The 23,684-nt window shown below is 36.5% G+C and overlaps 1 protein-coding gene and 1 pseudogene across 4 annotated transcripts in view; one reads left to right on the top strand and one right to left on the bottom strand.

Annotated features, from left to right (window-relative positions):
* The window catches only part of ATRX (alpha thalassemia/mental retardation syndrome X-linked), a 211,434-nt gene that overhangs the window by 40,055 nt on the left and 147,695 nt on the right, over nucleotides 1-23,684 (top strand). For all 4 annotated transcript variants that reach the window (XM_004685605.2, XM_004685603.2, XM_012727135.1 and 1 more), the window contains exon 2: nucleotides 6,203-6,315. In XM_004685605.2, the coding sequence (XP_004685662.1) occupies nucleotides 6,203-6,315 (113 nt within the window). The remainder of the gene's footprint in view (nucleotides 1-6,202; nucleotides 6,316-23,684) is intronic.
* On the bottom strand, nucleotides 10,088-10,343 carry LOC101630969 (annotated as a pseudogene).

Below are 23,684 nucleotides of genomic sequence, written 5' to 3'. Positions count from 1 at the left end.
AGTTTGAGTAATTCCGTAGAAGCTGAATAGGAGGCTAGGTGAGATAGTAGAATAAGATTTGCTTTTATTGATCAGCCAATTTTTGAGTCACTTTTGACTTCAGAGGAATTTCTCACCCTGGTGCAGTGCTTGCTTGTTAGAGCAGGCAGGCCTTATGCAGCTGAGGCAATCCAATTGTAGGCTGAAAGTTGCTCAGAATATTTTGATACTACGATTATACAAAAAGGGGAGGTCATAACACAAGTTAGCATGGAAAGTCTGATCTTTCAGAGCTTTTCCCGAGCTACCTGGAATCTGTCAGACGATAGCCGTCGCATAGCTTGTGTCACCCCCCCCCTTGTGTCCAATCTATACTTCTGTACCATATCCAGTCTTCCTACCAGCCACTAAATTAATTGGCATGGGGAACAGTTCTGGAGTAGTAAGTAGGGCTGTTAGTCCTGGGAAGTTTGCTTTGCCTGACCCTTCTCCCAAACCCCACCACACCCCATCCCTCTGATAAGTTCCAGCTGCCCCACATGCAAAGTGCCAAGACATCTCCTGGAATTGAAGTTATTTGCTATTAAAATGATATGCTAATTAAAACTAATACTTCTTTCACAGCTCAAAATTAAGTTACTGGAATATTGTAGATAATGGTGCAAATGAAAGGACAAAATTATTTAGCAATAAAAATTTGTTTTCATCATTTGGCCTCTGTCCTCAATTATAATATAACCAACATGTTTTTGCCTGTAAGTGCTGTCTTATACAGAAGGAAAAGGTTCTAATTTTATTATCTTACATTTTTGCTATTTGCATGTGGTATTATTATGAATGGACTGCACTGATTTGGACCAACTACATTGTATTTGTGTGATAGCTGGAGTCATGGTTGGATTGTTGGGAGTTCAAGGAATGAGGGGGACAATTATTCTGGCCTTAGGCAGTATTCCTTTTATTTCTATAGAGAACAACCATTGCTCATTAATTTCTCTTGAAAGGACAAAATGTAACAAGGCGTAATTCTTTTTTATTTTTAAATATTTATTTATTTGTACATACAGAACTGGGGTACAGGCCAGAGGCTCAGGGGTGGTGAGAGGCTTCACCAGGGACAGAGTGGGGAGCAGAACAGGCAGATGGACAAAGTACACTGCTGAGGGGAGCAGCGGGCGGGTCAGGAGAGGTCTGCTGCGCCATGTGGTCACCTCGGGGGCGGGTGGGGATCGAACTCATGCATAAGTGGCATTAGCTTCTCAGTGCAGTGTTTTAACCTGCTGCACCACCAGGGAGGGCCAAGGCATAATTCTTACTCTGATTTTTGATGCAATGAGTTTCATGTCTCAGTGCAGTGCTTTAACCTGCTGCACCACCAGGGAGGGCCAAGGCATAATTCTTACTCTAATTTTTGATCCAATGAGTTTCATGTGCCATGGTTGAAATGTATCTTGATTTCATTTCTAATTTAAGATTAAGGACACTGAATAACTTGCTGGTTAATTTAGTGTTTACATCTGACTATGCTCCCCAAGGAAGGTCATGGCAAAAACAAACAACAAAAAAACACAAATACTATCATTTTGGTACCTTTAACCTTACAGGCAAGTTTGTTTCAGAATTCTGTAAAACAACCTTCTCCACCAAAAACACAGCAGCCAAAATTCCACACAAAATTTTAGTTGCAGTATGTCTGTTGAATTTCATTTCTTTCTTTTTTTAAAGATTTAGTTATCTATGCAGAACTGGGGTATTGGCCAGAGGTGCATGGGCGGTGAGAGGATCACCAAAGACAGTGGGGAACAGAACAGGCAGATCTACAATGTACACTGCTGAGGGGAGCAGCAGGCAAGACAGGAGATGTCTGCTGCTCCATGTGGATCACCTCCCTAGCCTGGGATCAAAATCATGCTGAAGTAGCTGTGGCTATCTAACATCACAGTGCTGCTCTTTAACCTTTTGCACGGGAGGGAGGGTCCATTACTTTCATGAATGCATTGGGTTCTTTCTCAGGAAACTCTGACCTTGAGTACTAGTGGTCTGCTTGAATGGGGGGTGGTGCCTAGACCAGGAAGCCTGACACATTGTTTCCTTTATTCACATTGTTTTTAGTGTTGACTCTCTTTATTATTAGCAAGCCTGGAGTACTGTTTCTCCCAACTTTGTTACTTAGTATTTGCTTTCTTTTTAAACTGTTTACTTTCCTGCCCCTTTGCAGTTATTTACTCGAATTTTTTTTTTTAAAGATTTATTTATTTGTGCATACAGAACTGGGGTACAGGCCAGAGGCTCAGGGGCGGTGAAAGGCTTCACCAGAGACAGAGTGGGGAACAGAACAGGCAGATCGACGAAGTACACTGCTGAGGGGAGCAGCGGGCGGGCCAGGAGAGGTCTGCCACGCCATGTGGTCACCTCCGGGGCAGGCGGGAATCGAACTCATGCGGAAGCGGCTTTAGATTCTCAGTGCTGTGCTTTAACCCGCTGCGCCAGCAGGGAGGGCCCGAATTTTGTTTTTAATATAAGAATTTAAATTTTAAATTTCCAGCTAGTTTACCTTCTAAATTTTGGTTGTATATTTTTTGTAGGTGAATGTGCAAATTTGATTTTTATGTAGTTATTTTCTTGAATTTCTTTGAATTAAAAAAAAGTACTTTTTTATGCCTACAAGAGCTGGGGTGTAGGGCAGAGGTGTAGGGGGATGCAGAACAGGCTGATCTACTGAAATCTACTGCTGAGGGGAGCAGCACGTGGGAGGGAGTGATCTGCTGTGCCATGTGTGTAACCTCTCTGGGCCAGGGATGGAACTGGTGCTGCAGTGGCTGCCTATAGCTTCATAGTGCTGAGACTTAACCTCTTGCGTCATCAGGAAGGCACCCTTTTTTCAATTTTTTTGAGATAAATTTGCATCTCATCAAAGTAACGCTTTAAACCATTAGTATACATGTTAGTGTTTATTTTCTGGTAAGTTACAATATTGTGAACCATCATCACATTCTAATTCTCAAAATTTTATTGCCTTTAAAATAATAGTCTGTACTTATACTTTCTTTCCATCCCCTAGCACACACTTATTTTCTGTCTAGATGGATTTGCCTATTCTGAATATTTCATATGTATAAATAGAATCATCTGGTAATGTGACATTTTTGTCTGCTTCCTTTGCATAATGTTTACAATAGTGGCTGTGTTTTAGCATGTAACAACATTTCATTCCTTTCTTCTGGAGCATAATATTCTATTGTTCAGTCATCAGTCAATGGACATTTCATTGCTTTTTACTTTTTTGGCCATTAATGAAAACTGCTGCCATAAACATTGATATACTTTTTTGTGTGTGTTTAGGCATGTATTTTCATTATTCTGTATACACACACACACAGAGCCACACAGCTGTATGTATGTGTATGTATACTTATATATAGTTATACATGTGTCTTCCTCCGAGGACTTGCTGGGTCATCTAGTAATTCTGTGTTTAGATGTTTGATTAACTACTGGTTTTCTGCAGTGACTAGCTTTTTATATTTCTACCAGCAATGTATATGGATTCTAATTATCTACATCCTTACCAGCACTTACTATTTTTAAAAATTATACCCAGCTGAGTAAGTGTAAAATGGTATCTTTTCATGGTTTGATTTGCATTTTTCTAATAAACAATCTTGAGCATTTTTAAAATGGCTTACTGGCTATTTGTATTTTTTCTTCGGAGAAATTTTTAAGTCCTTTGCCCATTTTGAAATTAGCTTGTTTGTCTTTAAAAATTAAACAGATATTTATATATTTATTTTGGTCAGTTGAATTTTATTTAAAAAATTAGGTTTTTTTTGAAGTAACATTGGTTTATAGGATTAGCTACATTTTATGTTTATAAGTTTCTAGTTTAACATTTGTATATACTACATTATGGTCTTCACCAACTTAGAATTGACCTTCATTCCCTGATTTGCCTACCCACTATTCCTTTTAGTATTTTGTTGTTATACTCTTTTTTTTTTTTTTTTACTGAAGTAACATTGCATTCCACTATTTGTTTCAGGTGTGCATCACTGAGAACCTATGTGTGCATTTACTTCATTAAGTTCATCACTAATCTAGTTCTGCACCTTCTCCATCCCATTATTCTCTTTTGCCCAGTTACCACTCCCTTTGCTGCCTTCCCTTCTGATAACTGCCAGTTGGCCTTATAGTCTGAAAGTTTGTTTTGTTTTTGGTTGAATTAGATCCTTGTTTTTTCAATATTTTGTATATGAATGAGAATGTTCATTGTTTAATTTTCTCTGTCTGGCTTCTTTCACTAAGCATAATTCCCATTATATCCATCATGTTGTTGGGAATGGAAGGATTTAACCTTTTTTTTTTTTTTTTTTAGCTGAATAGCATTCCTGTATGTGTGTGTGTCTATATATGTAAATATACACATACCACATCTTTTTTATCGATCTGTTAGTTAAGGGGCACTTAGGTTGTTTCCTGTTCTTGTCAGTTGTAAATAATGCTTCCATAAATATGGGGATCCATATATATATATTTATATAGAAGTTTTGTATTTTTTGGTAAATACTCTGAAGTGGGATAACTGCATCATGTAGAGTTTCTATTTTTAATTATTTGTGCAATCACCACATTATTCCATGAAGCCAGACCAGTTTGCATTCCCAGCAACAGTGAAGGTTTTCATTTTCTCTGCTTCCTTTCCAACACTGTTTTTTCAAAGTTTAATTATTTTTATTGTATTAACATTGGTTTACAACACTGTTATGAATAGCTTTACTTCACTTCAGATGTATGTCTCTATATAACACCCACCACCAAGGCATCCATAGTCCTCTGCCATAGATATTGGACCTTTCCCTGCTGTGTTTCCGCCACCACTTTTCCCTGTGAACCCAACTCCAACATTTATTTCTTGTGTTTTCAATAATGCCAATCTCACAGGTAATATCTCATTTTTGTTTTGATTTGCATTTCTCAATAAGAGGTAATAAACATGTTTTCATGTACCTATTGGTCATTTCTCTGTCTTTGGAGAAGTGTCAATTTAGGATAGTCTGCCTATTTTTTAAAACTGAGTAGTTTGGTTTTTTATTGTTTTATGAATTCCTTGTATATTTTTGATATCAATCCCTTGATGGATGTATGATATCCATGTATTTTCTCCCATTTAGTAGTAATTTTTTTTTTTTCTGATGCAGTTCCTTTCTCGGTAGAAGCTTTCTAGTTTGATTTAGTCTCATTTGTTTATTTTTGCTTTTGTTTCCCTTGTTGGAGTTGAATTCCCCAAACGTGTCCAAGACTGACGTCAAGGGGCATATAGTTGGTGTTTTATGTATTTTATAGATTTAGATGTTACATCTAAGTTTTTAATCCACTTAGAAATAATTTTTTGTATGGTGTTGTGTGTGAATTATTTTGCATGTGGCTATCCAGTTATCCCAACATCATTCTTGTGTTAAAAAATCATTACATTATATAAAGGTTAAATAGCACCCTTTTAAAGGCTATACATTTTATAATAGGATATTAATACTATTTCAGGTTGATTTTAAAAATAGTTTCTTCTACTTATGTAAATTGTCTTATCACACTTTGATACTATGTTTTTGGTAACAGAGCTTTTGAATTTTGATGAAGTCAATTTTATCTGTTTTCCCCTTTAGGAATTGCTTTATTAGAAATCTCATATTTTACCTTCTGCAGTTTAACTTTTAATTCTTTAGAAACACTTTTGGAAAATAAATACATTATTTAACTTAACGGGATATGTTGTAATAATTTACATAAGTATTTACCCAATTATCTGTGACCTCTTCTAAGTCCTATTTTTTTTTTTATCTTTCTGTCAGTCAGTAACATAATTATTTTGTTCCAAGCAGAGGATAGACTAATAAAGAAGAAAACCTCTGCAGCTACCAGAGAGTAAGTGCTCAGTAAATACATTTGACAAATCAATGAATTTTTATTTTCAATGATGTATAGCAGAATCAGATGTCAGTATTTTCCTTGAATTATATTTCAAGCCTAGGCATGCATGTACAGGTAGGTTGTGTTACTCATTTTTACATCCTCAGTGAAATAAAATTTATTTCCTTTACTTTTTTTGAATACACATTCTTTTATATCACTTACAGTATAGATTTTTTTTTCAGTTTATTAGGTTTTAATCTCAGTTATATACTTGACAACCTTATTAAGGAAATTCTATAAATTTTTGTTTTGATAGTGAAAGCAAGTTGAATACATTGGTGCAGAAGCTTCATGACTTCCTGGCACACTCATCAGAAGACTCTGAAGAAACAAGTTCACCTCCACGACTAGTGATGAACCAAAGCACAGGTAAATTAAGAAGGAATATACAATATATTTGATTTTTAAATTTAGGTAAGTAAAAATGTAAGGTGACAGGTGATTAGGGAAGGATACACTTAGGGTTTTCTGCATAACTGAAATGGCTGATAGCAGGGGTAATGAATGGTTACTTAGAAGAGGTGACAACAGAATAGAAATATGTTACTCAAGCAGTTATCCATATATTAAGATTTAAATTTTTATATTGTTTGTGATTTGTTGCTTTTTTATTGTTAATATTGCATGATAACATTATATAGTTTTATGCTATGCATCAGTGAGAATCAACATGTGTTGTATATATAGTACAATAAATCCCAGCAAAAGTTCATATCTAGACTTTATCTCACTGTTGTAGCCTTCTGAACTACCCACCTTCCCTTTTTGGTAATCCCTAATTGGTCTCAGTCCAAATTTTTTTTTTTTCCCCCCAAAGATTTATATTTGGGGGGAAAGAACAATGTGAATGTTCTTTATGCCACTAAAACACACTTAAAATGGTTCAAATGGTAATTTTATCATAATAAAAAGAAACTACACCTTTATGTAATAGATGTATAATTTTTATTTTTATTTTATTTTATTCAATTGTTTGTATTCCAGATGTGCCCTATATGAATGAAAGTACAGCATGCTTGTCTGTCTGACTTATTTCACTAAGCCTAATTTACTCTAGGCACGTCCATGTTGTTGGAAATGGAAACATTTCATCTGTTTTTATAGCTAAATAATAGTCAATTCCATTTCTATTTTTTTTAAAAGATTTTATTTATTTGTGCATTCAAGAACCAAGGTACATACAGGCTAGTGCTGTGGTGGGGAGGAGGGGACAGGATTCACCAGAGGCAGAGTAGGGAGAAGAACAGGCAGATTGACTGAAATACACTGTTGAGGGGATCAGCGGGAGAGATGGGAGAAGTCTGCCATGTCATCTTGGTCACTTCTTTTGCTGGGGATCGAACTCATACTGCCGTGGCCATGGATTGCTTCATATTGCTGACGGAGGGCCCTTTTCCATTTCTAAATCAATGGCCAGTTAGGTTTTTCAGATCTTGTTTATTGTAAGTAATATTTCATTAAACGTGGGAGTGCATGTATCTTTTTGAATTAGAGTTTTTGCATTTTTAGGTAAATAACCAGAAACTGCATTATATAGAATTGATATTAACCTTTTGAGAATTCTCCAAACTGCTTTCCATGATGACTGCATCAATTTACATTCCAGTCAACAGTGTATAAATTTTCCCTTCTCACCACATGTCCTCCAACACTAAATACTGTACTGTTTTATATAATAGCCAATCTCACAGGTGATACTGTCTTAAACTGTTTTTATTTGCATTTCTCTAATAAGAGATGATTAATATGTTGTTATGTGCCTGTGGCCCATCTATGCCCTCAGAGAAGTGTCTATGCAGAGCCTCTCCCATTTTTAAATTGGGTTGCTTGTATTTTTATTGTTTTATGAGTTTCTTATGTATTTAAAATATTAACCCCTTAATGGACGTATGATGGTACAAATATCTTCTATTCAGTAATATTTTCTTGTTGTGATGTAACATTTCTTTCTTGTGTAGATGCTTTTCATTTTGATTTAGTCTCTGTTTATATTGCTTTTGTTTCCCTTGTGTTTGAATCGAGTTCCCAAACACATTCTAAGATTGTTATTAGGTTGTTCATGCTCTATGTTCTCTTCTAAGTAATTATGGATTCAGGTGTTACATCTAAAATTTTAATACAGCTACATTTTTTTGTTGTTGTTTAAAGATTTATTTATTTATGCATACAGAACTGGGATACAGACCAGAGGTTCAGGGGCAGTGAGAAGATTCACCAGAGACAGAATGGGGTGCCAAACAGGCAGATCTGCTGAAGTATGCTGCTAAGGGGAGCAGTGGGCGGGTCAGGAGAGGTTTGCCCTGCCAGGTGGATCGAACTCATGCTGAAGTGGCTTTAGCTTCTTAGTGCTGTGCTTTAACCCACTGGGCCACCAGGGAGGGTCCTACATCTACATTTTTAATACAGTTTGAGTTAATTTTTTTTGTGTGGTGTTGGGTAGTAGTACAATTTCCTTCTTTTGTATAATGCTGTCCAATTTTTCAAATACCATTATCTAAGAGGATTTCTTGCTCCATTATAAACTGGCTCTTTTAAATTGTCCAGGTGTTTCTGGTTTAATTCAGGGCTCTCAATTCTGTTGCAGTGATCTTGTATCTCTGTTTGTTTATTTTTTTATTTTTAAAGATTTATTTATTTGTGCATACAGAACTGGGGTACAGGCCAGAGACTCAGGGGTGGCGAAAGACTTCACCAGAGACAGAGTGGGGAGCAGAACAGGCAGATCGATGAAGTACACTGCTGAGGGGAGCAGCGGGCGGGTCAGGGGAGGTCTGCCACACCATGTGGTCACCTCGGGGCAGGGGGGAATCAAACTCATGTGGAAGTGGTTTCAGCTTCTTAGTGCAGTGCTTTAACCCGCTGCGCCACCAGGGAGGGCCCTCTGTTTATTTTAATAACAATCTGTTGTAATAGTTGCTTTGTAGTATAATTCGATGTTGGGAAATGGCTATTTTTTCCCCTTTTTTTCTCAGGAGTGTTTTTGTTTGGGGAATCTTTTGTACTGTGTAAATAATCAAGGATTTTTCTCCCTATGAAGAATTTTGATAGAAATTACATTGAATCTGTCTATTACTTTTATTAAATAGCTTTTTTAATGATGTTAATTCTTCAGTCCATGAGTATGGAATACCTTTCTATTTCTCCTGTGTCTTTTTTTTTTTCAAAATTGTACATTTTTTTCTATGAAAAAATATTTTACTGTTGGAATCAATGTGAACATTACATTTAGGTGGCAAAATTGTGGTTACAAATATGAGATAAATATCAATATCATACTTCGGTTTAATGGGAAACAACAGTGGTGACAGTCATGCTTAACCTGGGTTAAGAAAAGAGACAGTCAGGGGTGTCACAGAGATATGCGAAGATCTAACAGTTCAAATAAGTCCTAGCCTTCTGAGAAACTAGATGGGAAACGTGGCAAGTATTTCTATAACATGGTCATTTTAGTTGCGTAGCTATCATTCTGTTCATGCCTTACACAGTGAAATTGTGAAGCCACAGCAGTTGTTTCTGAGTATTGAAAATTAGATTAATCTTTGCTCAACAAGCTAATAACAAGATGTACCTTTTATATTAAAAATATAGCTTAAATTTAGAAAGTTTAAGGTAAAGAATATTTGTTCCGTAATTACGTTTAGGTGTATTTTCAACTATACTACTATACATATATTGCTATGCAGATAATTCCAGTTACCTCACTTTATACTTGAGGACTATCATCAGCACAAATTTTATGCTCCAAAAAAAAAAGCAAGCCCCCACCAAATATATAGCATCAATCCAGTAAAATAGTCACAGTTTCCTTTTAAGACAGATTAATAATTAAACTTAAGGAAGAATTGGTTTTCTTTGACATTTCATTTTCAAATTATTGATAACAAATTTACTAAAGCAATTAATCATACATTTTGCCTAACTCCAAATAGTCTAAAGTTTCTTAAATGACTTTATTTCCAAAAAAAAAAAAGGATTTTAACTTCCTAGCCCTCTAAAGCAAACATTAAAAAAAACAAGGTACAAAACAACCCTATATTTTTTTTAACAATTTACTTTTAGTTACATATTTTCTATCCCAACACTTCTCAAATTCAAAAGATACTAACTTCCTAAGAACATGATGGTCTTCATTTCAAACAAGTCAATCTGTTTCCAGTGGAACACTGTGGGATTCTTTGGTTCCCATAAGTGGCATTAGTTGACTGGAATTTCTCAATTTTCTTTACACCTTGAGTTTGTTCTGTTTTGTATACCAAACAAACTAAACCATCTGTTACTTTAATATACAAACTACCATCAGAATGCCTGTATTTGAAAACCACACCTGCCTTCATATATCTGGGAGGTAGAATTTCTTGGCTGCGCACTGGACGCCTCCAGGTCTGGTACTGTGGCATGGTGGGCCTGGGGCAGAAGGGAAAAGGAGGCGAGACTGGGACCCAAGGGGAGCAACCAGCCGCTTACCGCAGGCTGCTACTCCACGGGCGCAGCCTTCTGAAGATGGCCCATTGTCCTTTTTTTTTTTAAGATTTATTTATTTATGCATTCAAGAACTGGGGTACAGGCCAGAGATGCAAGGGGTGAGAGGATTCACCCAAGACAGAGTGGGGTGCAGAATAGGTGGATTGACTGAAATACACTGCTGGGAGAAGCAGCAGGCAGGTCAGGAGTGGTCTGCTGAGCCATAAGGGTTACCTGGCTGGGGATTGAACTGGTGCTGCCTTGGCTGTATAGAGCTTCACAATGATGTGCTTTAATCCTTTGTGCCACTAGGAAGGGCTGTTAAAGAAGGTCATTTTTGTGAAAATATCTTAATATGAATTGGATTAGTTATAGTTATGTTCAGTTTATTTTTATCAGAAGTACTGTATAAGTAATGTTATTGTGTTGTTAGTAAACCATACTACAAGTCAGTTGATGTAATTTTTCCCCTTGTTGGTGATGTTCAATTGGGTTAACTTGGTTCTAGTTGTTTTACTAGATTATTCTGTCAAGGGTGATTTGTTGGCAATTACTTTGATTCTTAAGTATTAACATACTACTTTCTATCACAGACTACTATAGACTTTCAGATTAAAATAACCTAAATTTATGATCTCACAGTTATGTATGTCAGGAGTCCAGTGAACCTTTCTGCATTGTTCTTAGGGTATTATAAACCCTCTGTTAAGTGTCAGAGTGACTGATCTTTTCTGAAGGTTCTTTGGGAAAATCTGTTTCTGTCTAATTCATATTTTGGCTGAATTCAGTTCTGTAGATCTGAGATACCCATTTCTGGCTTGGTATTGGTCAGAATCCTTTTCCCTGTGTTCTTATGACTGTTTGAATTCTTCTCTCATGATCCCCTTTATCTTCAAAGTAATAGCACATTGAGTTTTTATCATGTAGTGAATCTGTCTTGTCAGTTTGCTTGCTTTTTATGTTCCTTTGTAATAGGTAAAGGCTTGTTTCTACTTTTAAATACTGGTATGATTAGATTAGTCCCCTTCCTCATCTTCCTCCATGTGACGCAATAACCTCCCCTTTTTAATGTCAGCTGTGCTATTTTGCCCAGCACAGTCATGGAATAGTACTTCTTCATATTGACAGTGCCTGGAGCTGAAGGAGTATGAAATCTTGGGACCCATCAGTAGAAATTCTGCCTATTAATGCATCCAATCTTAATTATTGACTGAATGATGTATTGCTGTAATGGCTTTAAAGTATTGATGGTCTGTGTGTGTATTGTTATTACGATATAAAATACAACATAAAACAAAAACAGAAAATTGTAAACCCTACAGGGGAGGGGAACAAAGAGGGATCAGAAGGAGGGAGGAATGTGTGTGGGGCTATGGTGATGATAGTTGGGGGGGGGAGTAAATAATGTTGTAAAATGACCAGTAATGTAAATAGATATATAAATAGAAAAGCTTCCAAAACAAACCAAAAAAATTGATGTTCTAATCTATTGTGCCTTTACTTAGCTGATATAATAATATAAGGGAGAAGTTCATATTCTAACCTCTGTATTCATTTGTTTATATTAGTATTTACTAATATTCTTTTTCTATGAATATGCTATTGCCATTATTATTTTAGATCTCATATTGTTCCAGTTATTTCAGTTCTCATATTGGATACCAGCTTCAGTGAATGGGGTTGAGGAGAGAGATCCAAAAGAACCAAGAAACAATGAATTGACAGACACAAAATAGTTTAAGAAAAGCGGGAGGTGGGGATACAAGGCTTCTCTGTTCAAGTTAAAGCATCTCGAGTGCCCAGAGCAACTCGTATTTATTGAGACAGACTGCCCCTTGATTAGTTACAGTAGGTTTCTTCTCTTATGTCTTAGTATTTAGCATTATTCTGGCACACATTCACCACCAAGGTTCTGCTATTATCAGGTTGTTCTGTTCTCTTTTCTAATCTAGTTTGTTTCATAGGCGTACTTGCTCTGACACAAGAAAGAACATCCTGATCTGTACATGGGCCAGTTTTCTGACCCATTCTGATCAGTCTTTTAGCTATGACCAGTCTTCCAGTCATGACCCTGATATTTTCCTGGTCTCAGCACTTCACACCTTAGGGATCTCCAACAGGAGCTCTTTGTGTTTGACTCCTATTGACATTTTTTCACATACCTTCTTGATCCTTGAGCATTTCCTTACTTTATGCACCCATAAGATGTTCAAGCTTGTAGTGTTCTTTCCCCTGACCTCTAATCAGTTATTTTTCCAAGGAGTACTGATTTATTTTAGTGGGATATGATATTTAGAAACTAAGATCTGTGTATATAATATGTACATCACCACTAGGATGTCCTTGCTTCCACGCCCTATTACATTGAGAACTGATAGGTTATAATTTCATGAATTGATAGTGATATTATTAATTCTAATTTAATGATATAGACTTCATTCTAGCCTTAATCTTTTCATATATATATATATTTTTTTAAGATTTATTTATTTATCCATATAGAACTGGGGTACAGGCCAGAGATGCGGAGGGTGAGAGGATTCACCAGAGACAGAGTGGGGAGCAGAACAGGCAGATCGACGAAGTACACTGCTGAGGGGAGCAGCGGGCGGGTCAGGAGAGGTCTGCCACGCCATGTGGTCTCCTCCAGGGCAGGCGGGGATCGAACTCACGCGGAAGTGGCTTTAGCTTCTCAGTGCAGTGCTTTAACCCGCTGCGCCACCAGGGAGGGCCTCTTTTCATATATTTTTTAAAGATTTATTTATTTGTGCATACAGAGCTGGGTTACAGGCTAGAGGTCAGGGGTGGTGAGAGGATTCACCAGAGACAAAAGTGTGGAGCAGAACAGGCTGACTGATGAAGTGCACTGCTGAGGGAGCAGCGGCGGGCCAGGAGAGGTCTGCCACGCCATGTTGATCAGCTCTGGGGCAGGCAGGGATTGAACTCATGTGGAAGTGGCTTTAGTTTCTCAGTGCTATGCTTTAACCCTCAGTGCTATGCTTTAACCCTATGTGCCACCAGGGAGGGCCCTAATCTTTTCATATTTTAACTTCTTTTCTACAATAGAAAGTAAATTGGCTCCCATTATTTATATAGTCATATATTGATTTAGTCATATAGTCATATGCATATAGTCATTTGCTCAGTTCTCACTGTACCCATGTAGTTTCAAATTTGCTAACTGTACCACCACAATAAAAAAAAATACCTGGCTTATAAAAAGTTCTTGTCAAGAATGAATTTATATTGTCAGAGTCTTGTGTTCAATTAGGACAGTTCTGCTCTCGTAGTGACAGTATAGCTCCATGTGGACAAACAAATATCTCCCACTGATAACAATTAGAAATTCTTGCCAGTGTATGTGAATGTACTGGATAGTGACAAAATGCCTGTACAAAGTGGAGAGGTGGTCATCATTTGGAAGCAGGAAAATACCAGAGGTTAAATTCTTAATTAGTAAACCTGTTTTCCTTAAGGAAGGTGCCATTTAGCTTCATGGTGTCATTTAAAACTGTGCTAGAACCAAAAAAAAACAAAACAAAACAAAAAAAAAACTGTGCTAGAACCTGAAGTTTAATTAGATGATGTATCAAGAAATTTTGGGGAATAGCTAAAAATTTAATGCAGTGAAAACAGATCCCATCTAGATGAGTTACCAGAAAGGAGCTCCAAAATATGTGAAAACTTTACAAGTCTCGTGTTGGATTGCCTGAGTGCAGCCTTGACTTCTGGAGGCTCAGTTAGGGTTAAAATAACAAAAGAACACTTTCAGCTGCTCACTTTAGGGTGGGTAGACAGCTCATGGTTTGATGGCAGCTAATTTAACTACTATAACAAAAAAATAAAATCTTTGAAGGCACATAACTGACTCTTCATTGCATCTTCCAAATTATCCAGTATCCAATCTGAAATGCAATATATGAGTGAAGAAGAAATTTGACCTGCGCTAAAAAGGAAATGCAGTCATTAGAGAGCAATGCTTTGGTGATTCAGATGTGGAAATTAACAGACAAGAATATTAAAGAAGTATTACAGTGGTCCCAGGTACTAAAAAATAAAGACATTCATTGATGGACAGATAGAAACACATATTAACTGTAGGAAAAAAAAAACCTATTTGACATTCTATAACTGAAAAATGTGATTTTTGAATAACATCATTTCTAATTAAGAGAAGGTTGGCAGCAGCAGAGGTATCAGTGAATTTGATGAGAGACTAGTAGAAGTTACATAACCAGAATAGAAAGCATAAAAGTATATAACACATAGCAAATTCTTTTATATAAGATTTGTTTTATTTATGCATACAAGAATTGGGGTGTAGGACAGAGGTGTGTGGGCATTCACCAGAGTCAGATTCAGGAGCAGAAAAGGCAGATCTACTGAAACAGACTGCTGAGGAGAGCAGCAGGTGAGACAGGAGAGGTCTGCTGCACAAGTTGGGTCAGCTTTGTGGTTGGGGATTGAAGTTATGCTGCAGTGGCTAGTGATATCTTGATAATGTGGTGCTTTAACTCCTGTGACTCCAGGGAGGTCCCACATACCAAATTCTTAATCCAATAAATATGTGTAATTTTGTCAACCAAACGCTTGCAAAGAATGGGAATGTTTAAATCATACTCATGGGAATACTAGTTGATAGAAAATTGTCTTTGGGCCCAGTTTTTTTGTAGTGATCCATCTATTCATCTTATACTTAGATTGTTAGGTTTTCACCTAAGTGTTTTTTTTTTTTAATTTCAGGTACAAATTGTTCACTGCAGGAATTCAGTTTTCTGTTTTCTGTTGACTTTGTATCCTTTGAATTTGACGAACTCATTCTTCAGTTGTAGGAAGTTTCCCGTGCGTTGCTAACCCTTTCTAGAATCCTTTGAGATTTTTCTCCTGAATCTTATCATCTGTAAATAGGTAGTTTTATTTGTTTATTTCAATTTATGCACTTTAAATTAATATTCTTGCATCATGCTGGATTAGACTTTCTCTATTTTCCATTATTATGCTGAAGAATGGTAATTGAAGTTGTCCTCTTTGTTTCAGGTCTCAGTGGGGAAGACAGTCTGACACTATGATAGTTACTATATATGATTTTTGTAAATCCTCTTTTTTATGTTGCAAAACTCTGTTCTCTAAGCATTCTAAAAAACTTACATTTTATCAAGATAATTCTAAATTCATATGGAGTTATAATAGTTACACAGAGAGAACTCTTAGAGTTTGCCCAGTTTTCTACAATGGCAGCATTTTATAAAACTATACCTTAGGGGGACTCCCTGGTGGCCCAACAAGTTAAAGCGCAGCACTATTGCAGCCACTGCAGCATGAGTTCAATCCCTAGCCGGGGAGGTACCCCACATGGTGTAGCAGACCTCTCCTGACCTGCCGGCTGCTCCCCACAGCAGTGTACTTGGTCAATCTGTCTGTCCTGCTTCCCACTCTTTCTCTGGTGAATCCTCTCACCCCTCTGTATCTCTGGCCTGTACCCCAGTTCTGTGTGCATAAATAAATAAATTTTTAAATAAAAGGATCTTAATTGGATTATTGATATTTACCAATCTAATTTGATTTTCTGTTTTTCTTGTAATTGTGTATTATCATGTATCTACCACCATAGTCAAGATATATACAGATTACTCATCTTACTTTTTTATCAGTTACTTCCATATCCTGACCTCACCTACCTGAGCTTCAAATCTGGCAATCACTAACCTGTAGTCTCAAGCATGCTCAGTAAATACAATCATATAGTATAATGTGTCTATGGATTGAATTTTTTTCATTTAGCATAATAACCTAAAGGTTAATCCACATTGTTGCATGTTTATTTGGTGGGTCATATGATGGTTATGTATTCATTATAAAACATTCCTAAAGTATGGGATTCACACTATTTTAAATTACCACAGCAGTATAAGTGATAAGTTTCACCACATCTTTTAAGAAAAATTAGTCAGTGGTAAATATTTAGTAATATATCACTGTTTTAATTTGCGTTTCTCTAATAAGTAAAAAAATAAGCGTTGAGGTATAATTTATATATCATACAATCCTTTATGTGAGGATTTCATCTTTTTTTATAGTTGGATAGTATTCCATTGTACAGACATACTACATCTTATTTATTCACACTGTTTTATAACGTTTTTATCATCTTAAAAAGAACCACCATAACTTTAAACTACTCTCCCATAGACTTTGCAACCACTAATACACTTTTTTTTTGTCTTCAGAGATTTCCAATTTTGGTGTTTACTTTTTTTTTAATTTATAAAATATTTATTCATACAGAACTGGGGTAGAGAGAGGCCAGAGGCGCAGGGGCTGTGAGAGGATTCACCGCAGATCGATGAAGTGTACTGCTGAGGGGAGCAGTGGCCAAGGCAGGAGAGGTCTGCCACACCATATGGATCACCTCTGGGGCAGGGATGGAACTTGCACTGAAGCGCTGGGGATTGCTTGCAGTGTTGTGTTTTAACCAGCTGCACCACCAGGGAGGGCCATTTTTTTGGTGTTTCTTATGAAACTTTGACAATATGTGTTCCTTTGTAACTTGCCTTTTATTTAGCATAATACATTTAATATTTATTTTGTAGTGTATATTAGTATCTTGTTCATTTTTATGGCCAAATGGCATTTGTGGGCATGCTACATTTATGTGATTCATTAATGCACAGTTCTCATTTTTAACTTTGGACCTTGAGTAATGCATCTATAAACATTTGTGAACCAGTTGGTGTGTGGCTGTGTATTTTCATTTCTCTTCAGTTTATATATGATATATGTGTATATACATAATACAGACATATTTATATACACACAAATCATTCACTTTGGATTGGAATTGCTGGGTTTTGTTGTACTTCTTTTGAATCCTTTGAGGAATTGTAAAGACTAGTTTCCAAAGTGGTGGTCCCATTTTATATTCCCACTGGCAGTCTATAAAGATTCTGACTTTTCTAATTTTTTTTCCAGTTGTTATTACCTGCCTTTTTAATTTTAGTCATTTTAGCACCTGTGAAATTGTATCTCATTGTGGCTTTGGTTTTCATTTGCCTGATGAATAATGATGTGCTTATTAGTAATTTGTATGTATTCCTTAGAGATTGTCTGTCAGACATTTTGTCTGTCTTTAAATTGTGTATTTTGTGTATTAGCCTTTTAATTGTTGATTTGTTAGTTTTTTTCAGTGAAGTAAGACAATAAATGAAAAGTGATCAGATAATGATAAATTTGTTCTTAAGAACAGAACTATTATGGAACTATCAACAAGCAATTTATATAGATGACCTTGGGGCTCTGTGCTCCAGAGTATACTTAAGGCATTTTCTGGTGAATCTTCTGGTGTGTAAGTTTGACTGGAGTTGCTTCTCTAACAGGAGGCATTGCATTTCTTTCCACATGGATATTTTATTAATTTGAAGGATGATTTTGTGTCTCAAGGATCTTTCACAACTACTGCATGTGAAAGGCTTTTCTTCATGCATTCTCTTATGCAAGTGTAGCTGTGATACCAGAAAGAAGCTTTTATCACACTGGGCACAAACAGATGCCCTTTTCAGAATGTATTTTTTTTTTTTTCTGATGGAAATTTAACTGGAAGAAATACATCAAGATCTTGAGATCCTTCTCATGTTGGTGTTATTTGGGTGCTCCAAGAAATATTTCTTGGTGTCCTTCAGACCACAGATTCACTCAGTGACCTGTTGAATAGGGATAGGCTCTAGGTCTGGACTGGGGAGAAATTGGTGCCACTCTAAGGACATCTGGAAGAGTGGGTCCTTGCAGGGGCTCTTTATGGATCCAGTCCTGGTTTTCTGGAGCCTGAGTGGATTATCTAAGGAAATAATTTCCCTTTTGAGGCACAGACTAGGTCTTTCTCCTGGATATTGAGTACAGAAGGCATTTTATTTTTATTTTATAAGTTCATTTTTACATCATTTTGTACATTTTTTTTCCATCTCAATTGTAATCCCCGCAGGCTTCCCATCACCAAGTCACCCGTGTGCCATCACCATAATCCCGTGCACTTCCCTCCCCACCCCTCCGTTTTTGATCCCATTCCCCACTCCACCCCCGCAAAATGTCTCTGGTCTATGGTTGTTCATTATTTTTGTTATTTTCTCGCCTGGTCCATTATATTCCTGCTATGAGTGAAACCATCCGGTATTTTTCTTTCTCTTTCTGGCTTATCTCCCTAAGCATGATCTTTTCCAGCTCCATCCAAGTTGCTGAAAAGACATGTGTTTCTCTTTTTTGGTTGCTGAGTAATATTCCATTGTATATATGTACCACATCTTTTTTATCCAGTCATCTACTTTTGGGCATTTGGGCTGCAGAAGGGATTTTATTACCTTGGCTAACAGTAAAGCCCTTTGTGTGACAAATTGTCAAAGAAACATTGCCATTTTGTTGACCTTCATATCCTTGTCCTGTTTCCATTAAAGTATCTTGAGGAGTCCAGGTAGGTAACTCTGCATTATCTCCTTTTGGGGTTCCCATTGACAGTTATTTTGCTAGCTGATCAATGCTTTCCCTTAAAGGCATATATCCTTACAAAATACTTTTCTGTGCTTGTGTGTGTTTGTGGTCCTCCTTCTCTATTAAACTTCAAAATGATCAGTCATCTTGGGCTGCTAGATGAGCTGCCAAATGGTTGGCTTTCTGCACTGGACGTATTCCCTATTGTTTACATTTGATTTCACTTTGATGTTGTATATTCTAGGGATTTTGACAATTGTATAATAACGTATCCATGATATAGTATCATATAGGTTACTTTTACTTGTCAAAAATTATTTTGTTCCATCATGTATCCTTAACCTCTGGCAGCACCAGTCTTTTTACTGTTGCCAAGTTTTACCTTTTTAAGAATATCATGCAGCTGGAATCATAGACTATGTAGTATTTTAATTGGCTTATTTCTTCATTTAAAAAAAAAAGATTTATGTATTCATACACAACTAGGCTACTGGTCACAGGTGCAGGTGGTGATAGGATCACCAGAGACAGAATGGGGAGTAGAACAGGCAGATTAACTGAAATACACTGTTGAGGGAAGCATCTGGCAAGATGGGAGAGGTCTGCTGCACCAGGTGGGTTGCCTCTCTGGCCGGGGATCGAACTCCTGCTGCAGTGACTGCATATAGCTTCATACTGTTGTGCTGAGGTCCCTCGTTGGCTTATTTCACTTTATAATATGCATTAAGATTCGCCCATGTTTTCTCATAGCAAGATAGCTTATTTCTTTTTCTAAAACTGAATAATATTCCATTGTCGAGATATATACCATAGTCAGTTTATTTATTCACCTACGGAAGGATATCTTTGTTGCTTCATTACATGTTTTGTCAATAATGAATAAAACTACATATGAGGAGGGATATATAAATTTAAAAGGTGTTTCTATAAAATAAAGATGTTCATATAAAGGTGCATGTTTCTGTGTGGTCATAGTTTTCAATTTATTTGTATAAATACCAAGGATTGTGATTGCCAGGTTATATGGTACAAATATGTTTAATTTTGTAAATAATTTTGTGACTGGAACATTTTTCAGTTATACTGTTGATGAGAGTTCCGCTTGCTGTATATCTTCGCCAGTATTTGGTAGTGGTCTTCATGTTTTTCCATTTGTGTAGTTTTTAGTGCTTTCTTTTCTAATTCCCTGCACTATGATGTGCAGCTTTGCATATGCATGTTTGCCATCTATATATCTTTTTTGGTGAGGTGCCTTTTCTGAATTTTTGACTGCTTTTAATGATGTTAATTTTCTGTTGTTGAATTTTACAAGTTCTTTGTATATCTTAGATAACTTTCCCGTGTCAGATAGGTCTTTTACAAATATTTTCTCCTGGTCTTTGGGAGTAACATTTTTATTTTCCTGAAGTTTGTTAGTATTTTGTAGAGTGCTTTTGTGTTTATGTAAATTATGCTGGAATATAGATGTCTCTATTTGTAATGTCTCTTCTGGTTTTGGTTTGATAACTGGTCTTATAAAATTAATTGGGAAGTGTTCACTTCTTTTCCTCCCACTAATACTCTTTTGTTAGATGAATTAGTGAAGTATTGATTTAGGGTTTTTTTTCCAATAAAGTTTTCTTTTAATGTTTACTATAATTTGCTCCGGAATTTATCTAGACCTTCACTTTTCTTTGTGGGTAGTTTTTAAACTACCAGTTCAATTCTAGTTATAAGTCTACTGACATTGTCTAATTTTTCTTGAATCAGTTTCAGTGGTTGTGTTTGTTTATGGACTTGTCCACTTAATGTAGGTTTAATTTTTGTCATATAGTTGTTTATGATATTCCTAAAAGTCTTTTTGCTTCTGGAAGGAAATTAGTGACATCTTTTTCATTTTAGGTTTTAGTACTATAATGAGTTGTTGATCATTCTAGTATAATATTTGTCAGGTTTTTTTTTTCATCTTTTCAAAAACTAGCTTTTTCTATTTCTTTAATTTCTACTATAATCTTTACTATTCCCTCCCCTGAATCCTTTAGGTTTAATTTGCTTTTGATTTTTAGTAATACACTGCCATGAAGGGAGCAGCGTGTTGAGATAGGAGAGGTCTGCTGCACCATCTGGGTTAGATCCCTGAACTGGGATCGAACTAATAATGCTGCATTGGCTGTGGTAGCTGCTGGTAGCTTAATAGTGCTGAGACTTAACACCTTGTGTCACCAGGGAGGCCCCAATGAATGATTCTTGTAATATATTGTTTTACTTGATTTGCCAAGATTTTGTTAAGTATATTTATTGCATCTATGTTATCAGAGATACTATTTTTTAAAAGATTTTTTTCTATTTATCTATGCATACAGAAATGGGGTACAAGACAGAGATACAGGGTCGGTGAGAGGATTTACCAGAGACAGAGTAGGGAGCCAAACAGACAGATTGAGGAAGTACACTGCTGAGGGGAGCATCCTGTGGGTCAAGAGAGGTCTGCCATGCCATGTGGATCACCTCCAGAGATGATCCAGGGATCTAACTCCCACTGAAGCAGCTGCAGCTAGCTTGCAGTGCTGCATCCTTATCAGTTGCATAACCAGGAAGGGCCTGGAGATAATTATTTTATAGGATTTTTTTTTTTAGTGCTGTCCTTATTTGGTTTTGTGATTAAGATAATGTTAGTTTTATAAAATGTGGTCGGGAGCATCCCTCTTCAGTTTTTTCATTATTACTACTATTATTATTATTATTATTATTTTGGTAAACTTTGAGAAGGATCAGCATTAGATATTCTTTGAACATTTGGTAGTATTTACTAGTGAAGTCTCTGGTTCAGGGCTTTTTTTTCTTGAAGAGTTTATTTCTTGTGTGACTTAAGTGCTTGTGATTAATCTGTTCAAACTGTCTTTTATCCATGTTTAATCTTGGAAGGTAGTATATGAACCTAAAAATTTGCCAATTTCTTCTAGGTTGCCTAATTTGTTTGCATATGGACTTTTTTTTTAAGATTTCAATTTAAGCATACAGAACTGGAGTACAGGCCAGAGGTGTGGGGGGGGTGGTGAGAGGATTCACCAGAGACAGAGTGGGGAGCAGAATAGGCAAATGTACTGAAATATACTACTGAGGGGATCAGTGGGTGGGCTAGGAGAGGTCCACCACATCATGTGGGTCAAAAGCTGCCTGGGGATCGAACTGATATTGCAGTGGCTGTAGTAGCTTCAAAGTGCTATGCGTTCACTCATTGTGCCTTCAGGGAGGGCCCACATACAGATATTCTTAATAGTCTGTTATAATCCTTTGTATATCTCTGGTATCTGTTGTAATTGTACTTTTTAAATTTCTTCTTTTTAGTTGGGTTTATTATCTTCCTTTTTTAAATTGAGATAATGTTAGTTTCCTACATTGTATGTATGTGATTCAGAGGCATAAGATCACACCTCACATGCCTGAGAGGAACATGAAAAAATGCTCATCATCATCAGGGAAATGAAAATCAAAGCCCCAGTGAGATACCATCTCATATTCATGAGAATTGCCCATATCCAAAAGACAACAAACAAGTGTTGGTGATAAATAGAGGAAAAAAAGGAACCCTCTTACACTGTTGATTGGAATGTAGACTGGTCCAGCCCTTGTGGGAAATCATGTGGAAATTTCTTAAAATATTAAAATATTAAAAATAGATCTAACATATTGTCTTAGTGAGTTCAGCTTAGTTAGGGCTTACCAGTTTTATCATTTCAAATAAATAGCCCTTAGATCTTTGTGTCATCTTTTGGTTTCTGTTTTATTTCCATTTTAATTTAAAAAAATTATTATTTTTAATAATAGTTTATTTTTACATCCTTTTCTTTCTGGCTTATTTCATTAAGCATGATCCCTTCAAGCTCTATCCATTTTGCTGCAAAAGGCATGTGTTTATTTTTTTTGGTTGCTGAGTAATATTCCATTGTGTATATGTACCACATCCTTTTTTGTTTGGTTTGGGTTTGATAACTATTTTTTTTTCTTTCAATAGTTTATTTTTCCATCATTTTGTGCATTTTTCCATCTCAGTTGTAATCCCATGGGGCTTCCCATCACCAAATCACCGAAGTCCAGTGTATTTCCTTCTTCCCACTGTTTTTGATCTCATTGCCCACTCCACCCCCATAGAATGTCTTTGGAGGGCCTCCCTGGTGGCACAGTGGGTTAAATCACACCACTAAGAAGCTAAAGCTATTTCCTCATGAGTTGATCCCCGCCTGTACTGGAGGTGATTCACATGGCGCTACAGACCTCTCCTGACCCACCAGCTGCTCCCCTCAGCAGTGTACTTTGTCAGTCGGCCTCTTCTGCTCCCTACTCTGTCTCTGGTGAATCCTCTCACCATCCCTGCACCTCTGGCCTGTACCCCAGTTCTATATGCACAAATAAATAAATCTTTAAAATAAATGTCTCTGGAATATAATTGTTCATTATTGTTATTTTCTTGCCTCATCCGTTATACTCCTGCTATGAGTGAAAACATTCAGTATTTTTCCTTTTCTTTCTGGCTTATTTCACCAAGCATGATCTTTTCCAGCTCCATCCATGTTGCTGCAACAGGCTTGTGTTTATTTTGTTTTGGTTGCTGAGTAATATTCCATTGTGTATATGTACCACATCTTTTTAATCCAGTCATCCACTTTTGGGCATTTGGGTTGTTTCCATGTCTTTCCAATTGTAAATAAAGCATCAAAAAAAAAAATGGAAGTGCAGGTATCTTTTTCAACCAGTGTTTTTGTGTCTTTTGGTAGATACCTTGGAGTGGCATTGCTGGTTCATATGGAAGCTCCATTTTTAGC

This window comes from Condylura cristata, unplaced genomic scaffold, assembly GCF_000260355.1.
Source record: "Condylura cristata isolate star-nosed mole 26May11 unplaced genomic scaffold, ConCri1.0 scaffold00019, whole genome shotgun sequence".
NCBI lineage: Eukaryota > Metazoa > Chordata > Mammalia > Eulipotyphla > Talpidae > Condylura > Condylura cristata.
The sequence above is the reverse complement of the archived record's forward strand: the minus strand, read 5'-3'. Positions and strand labels throughout refer to the sequence as shown.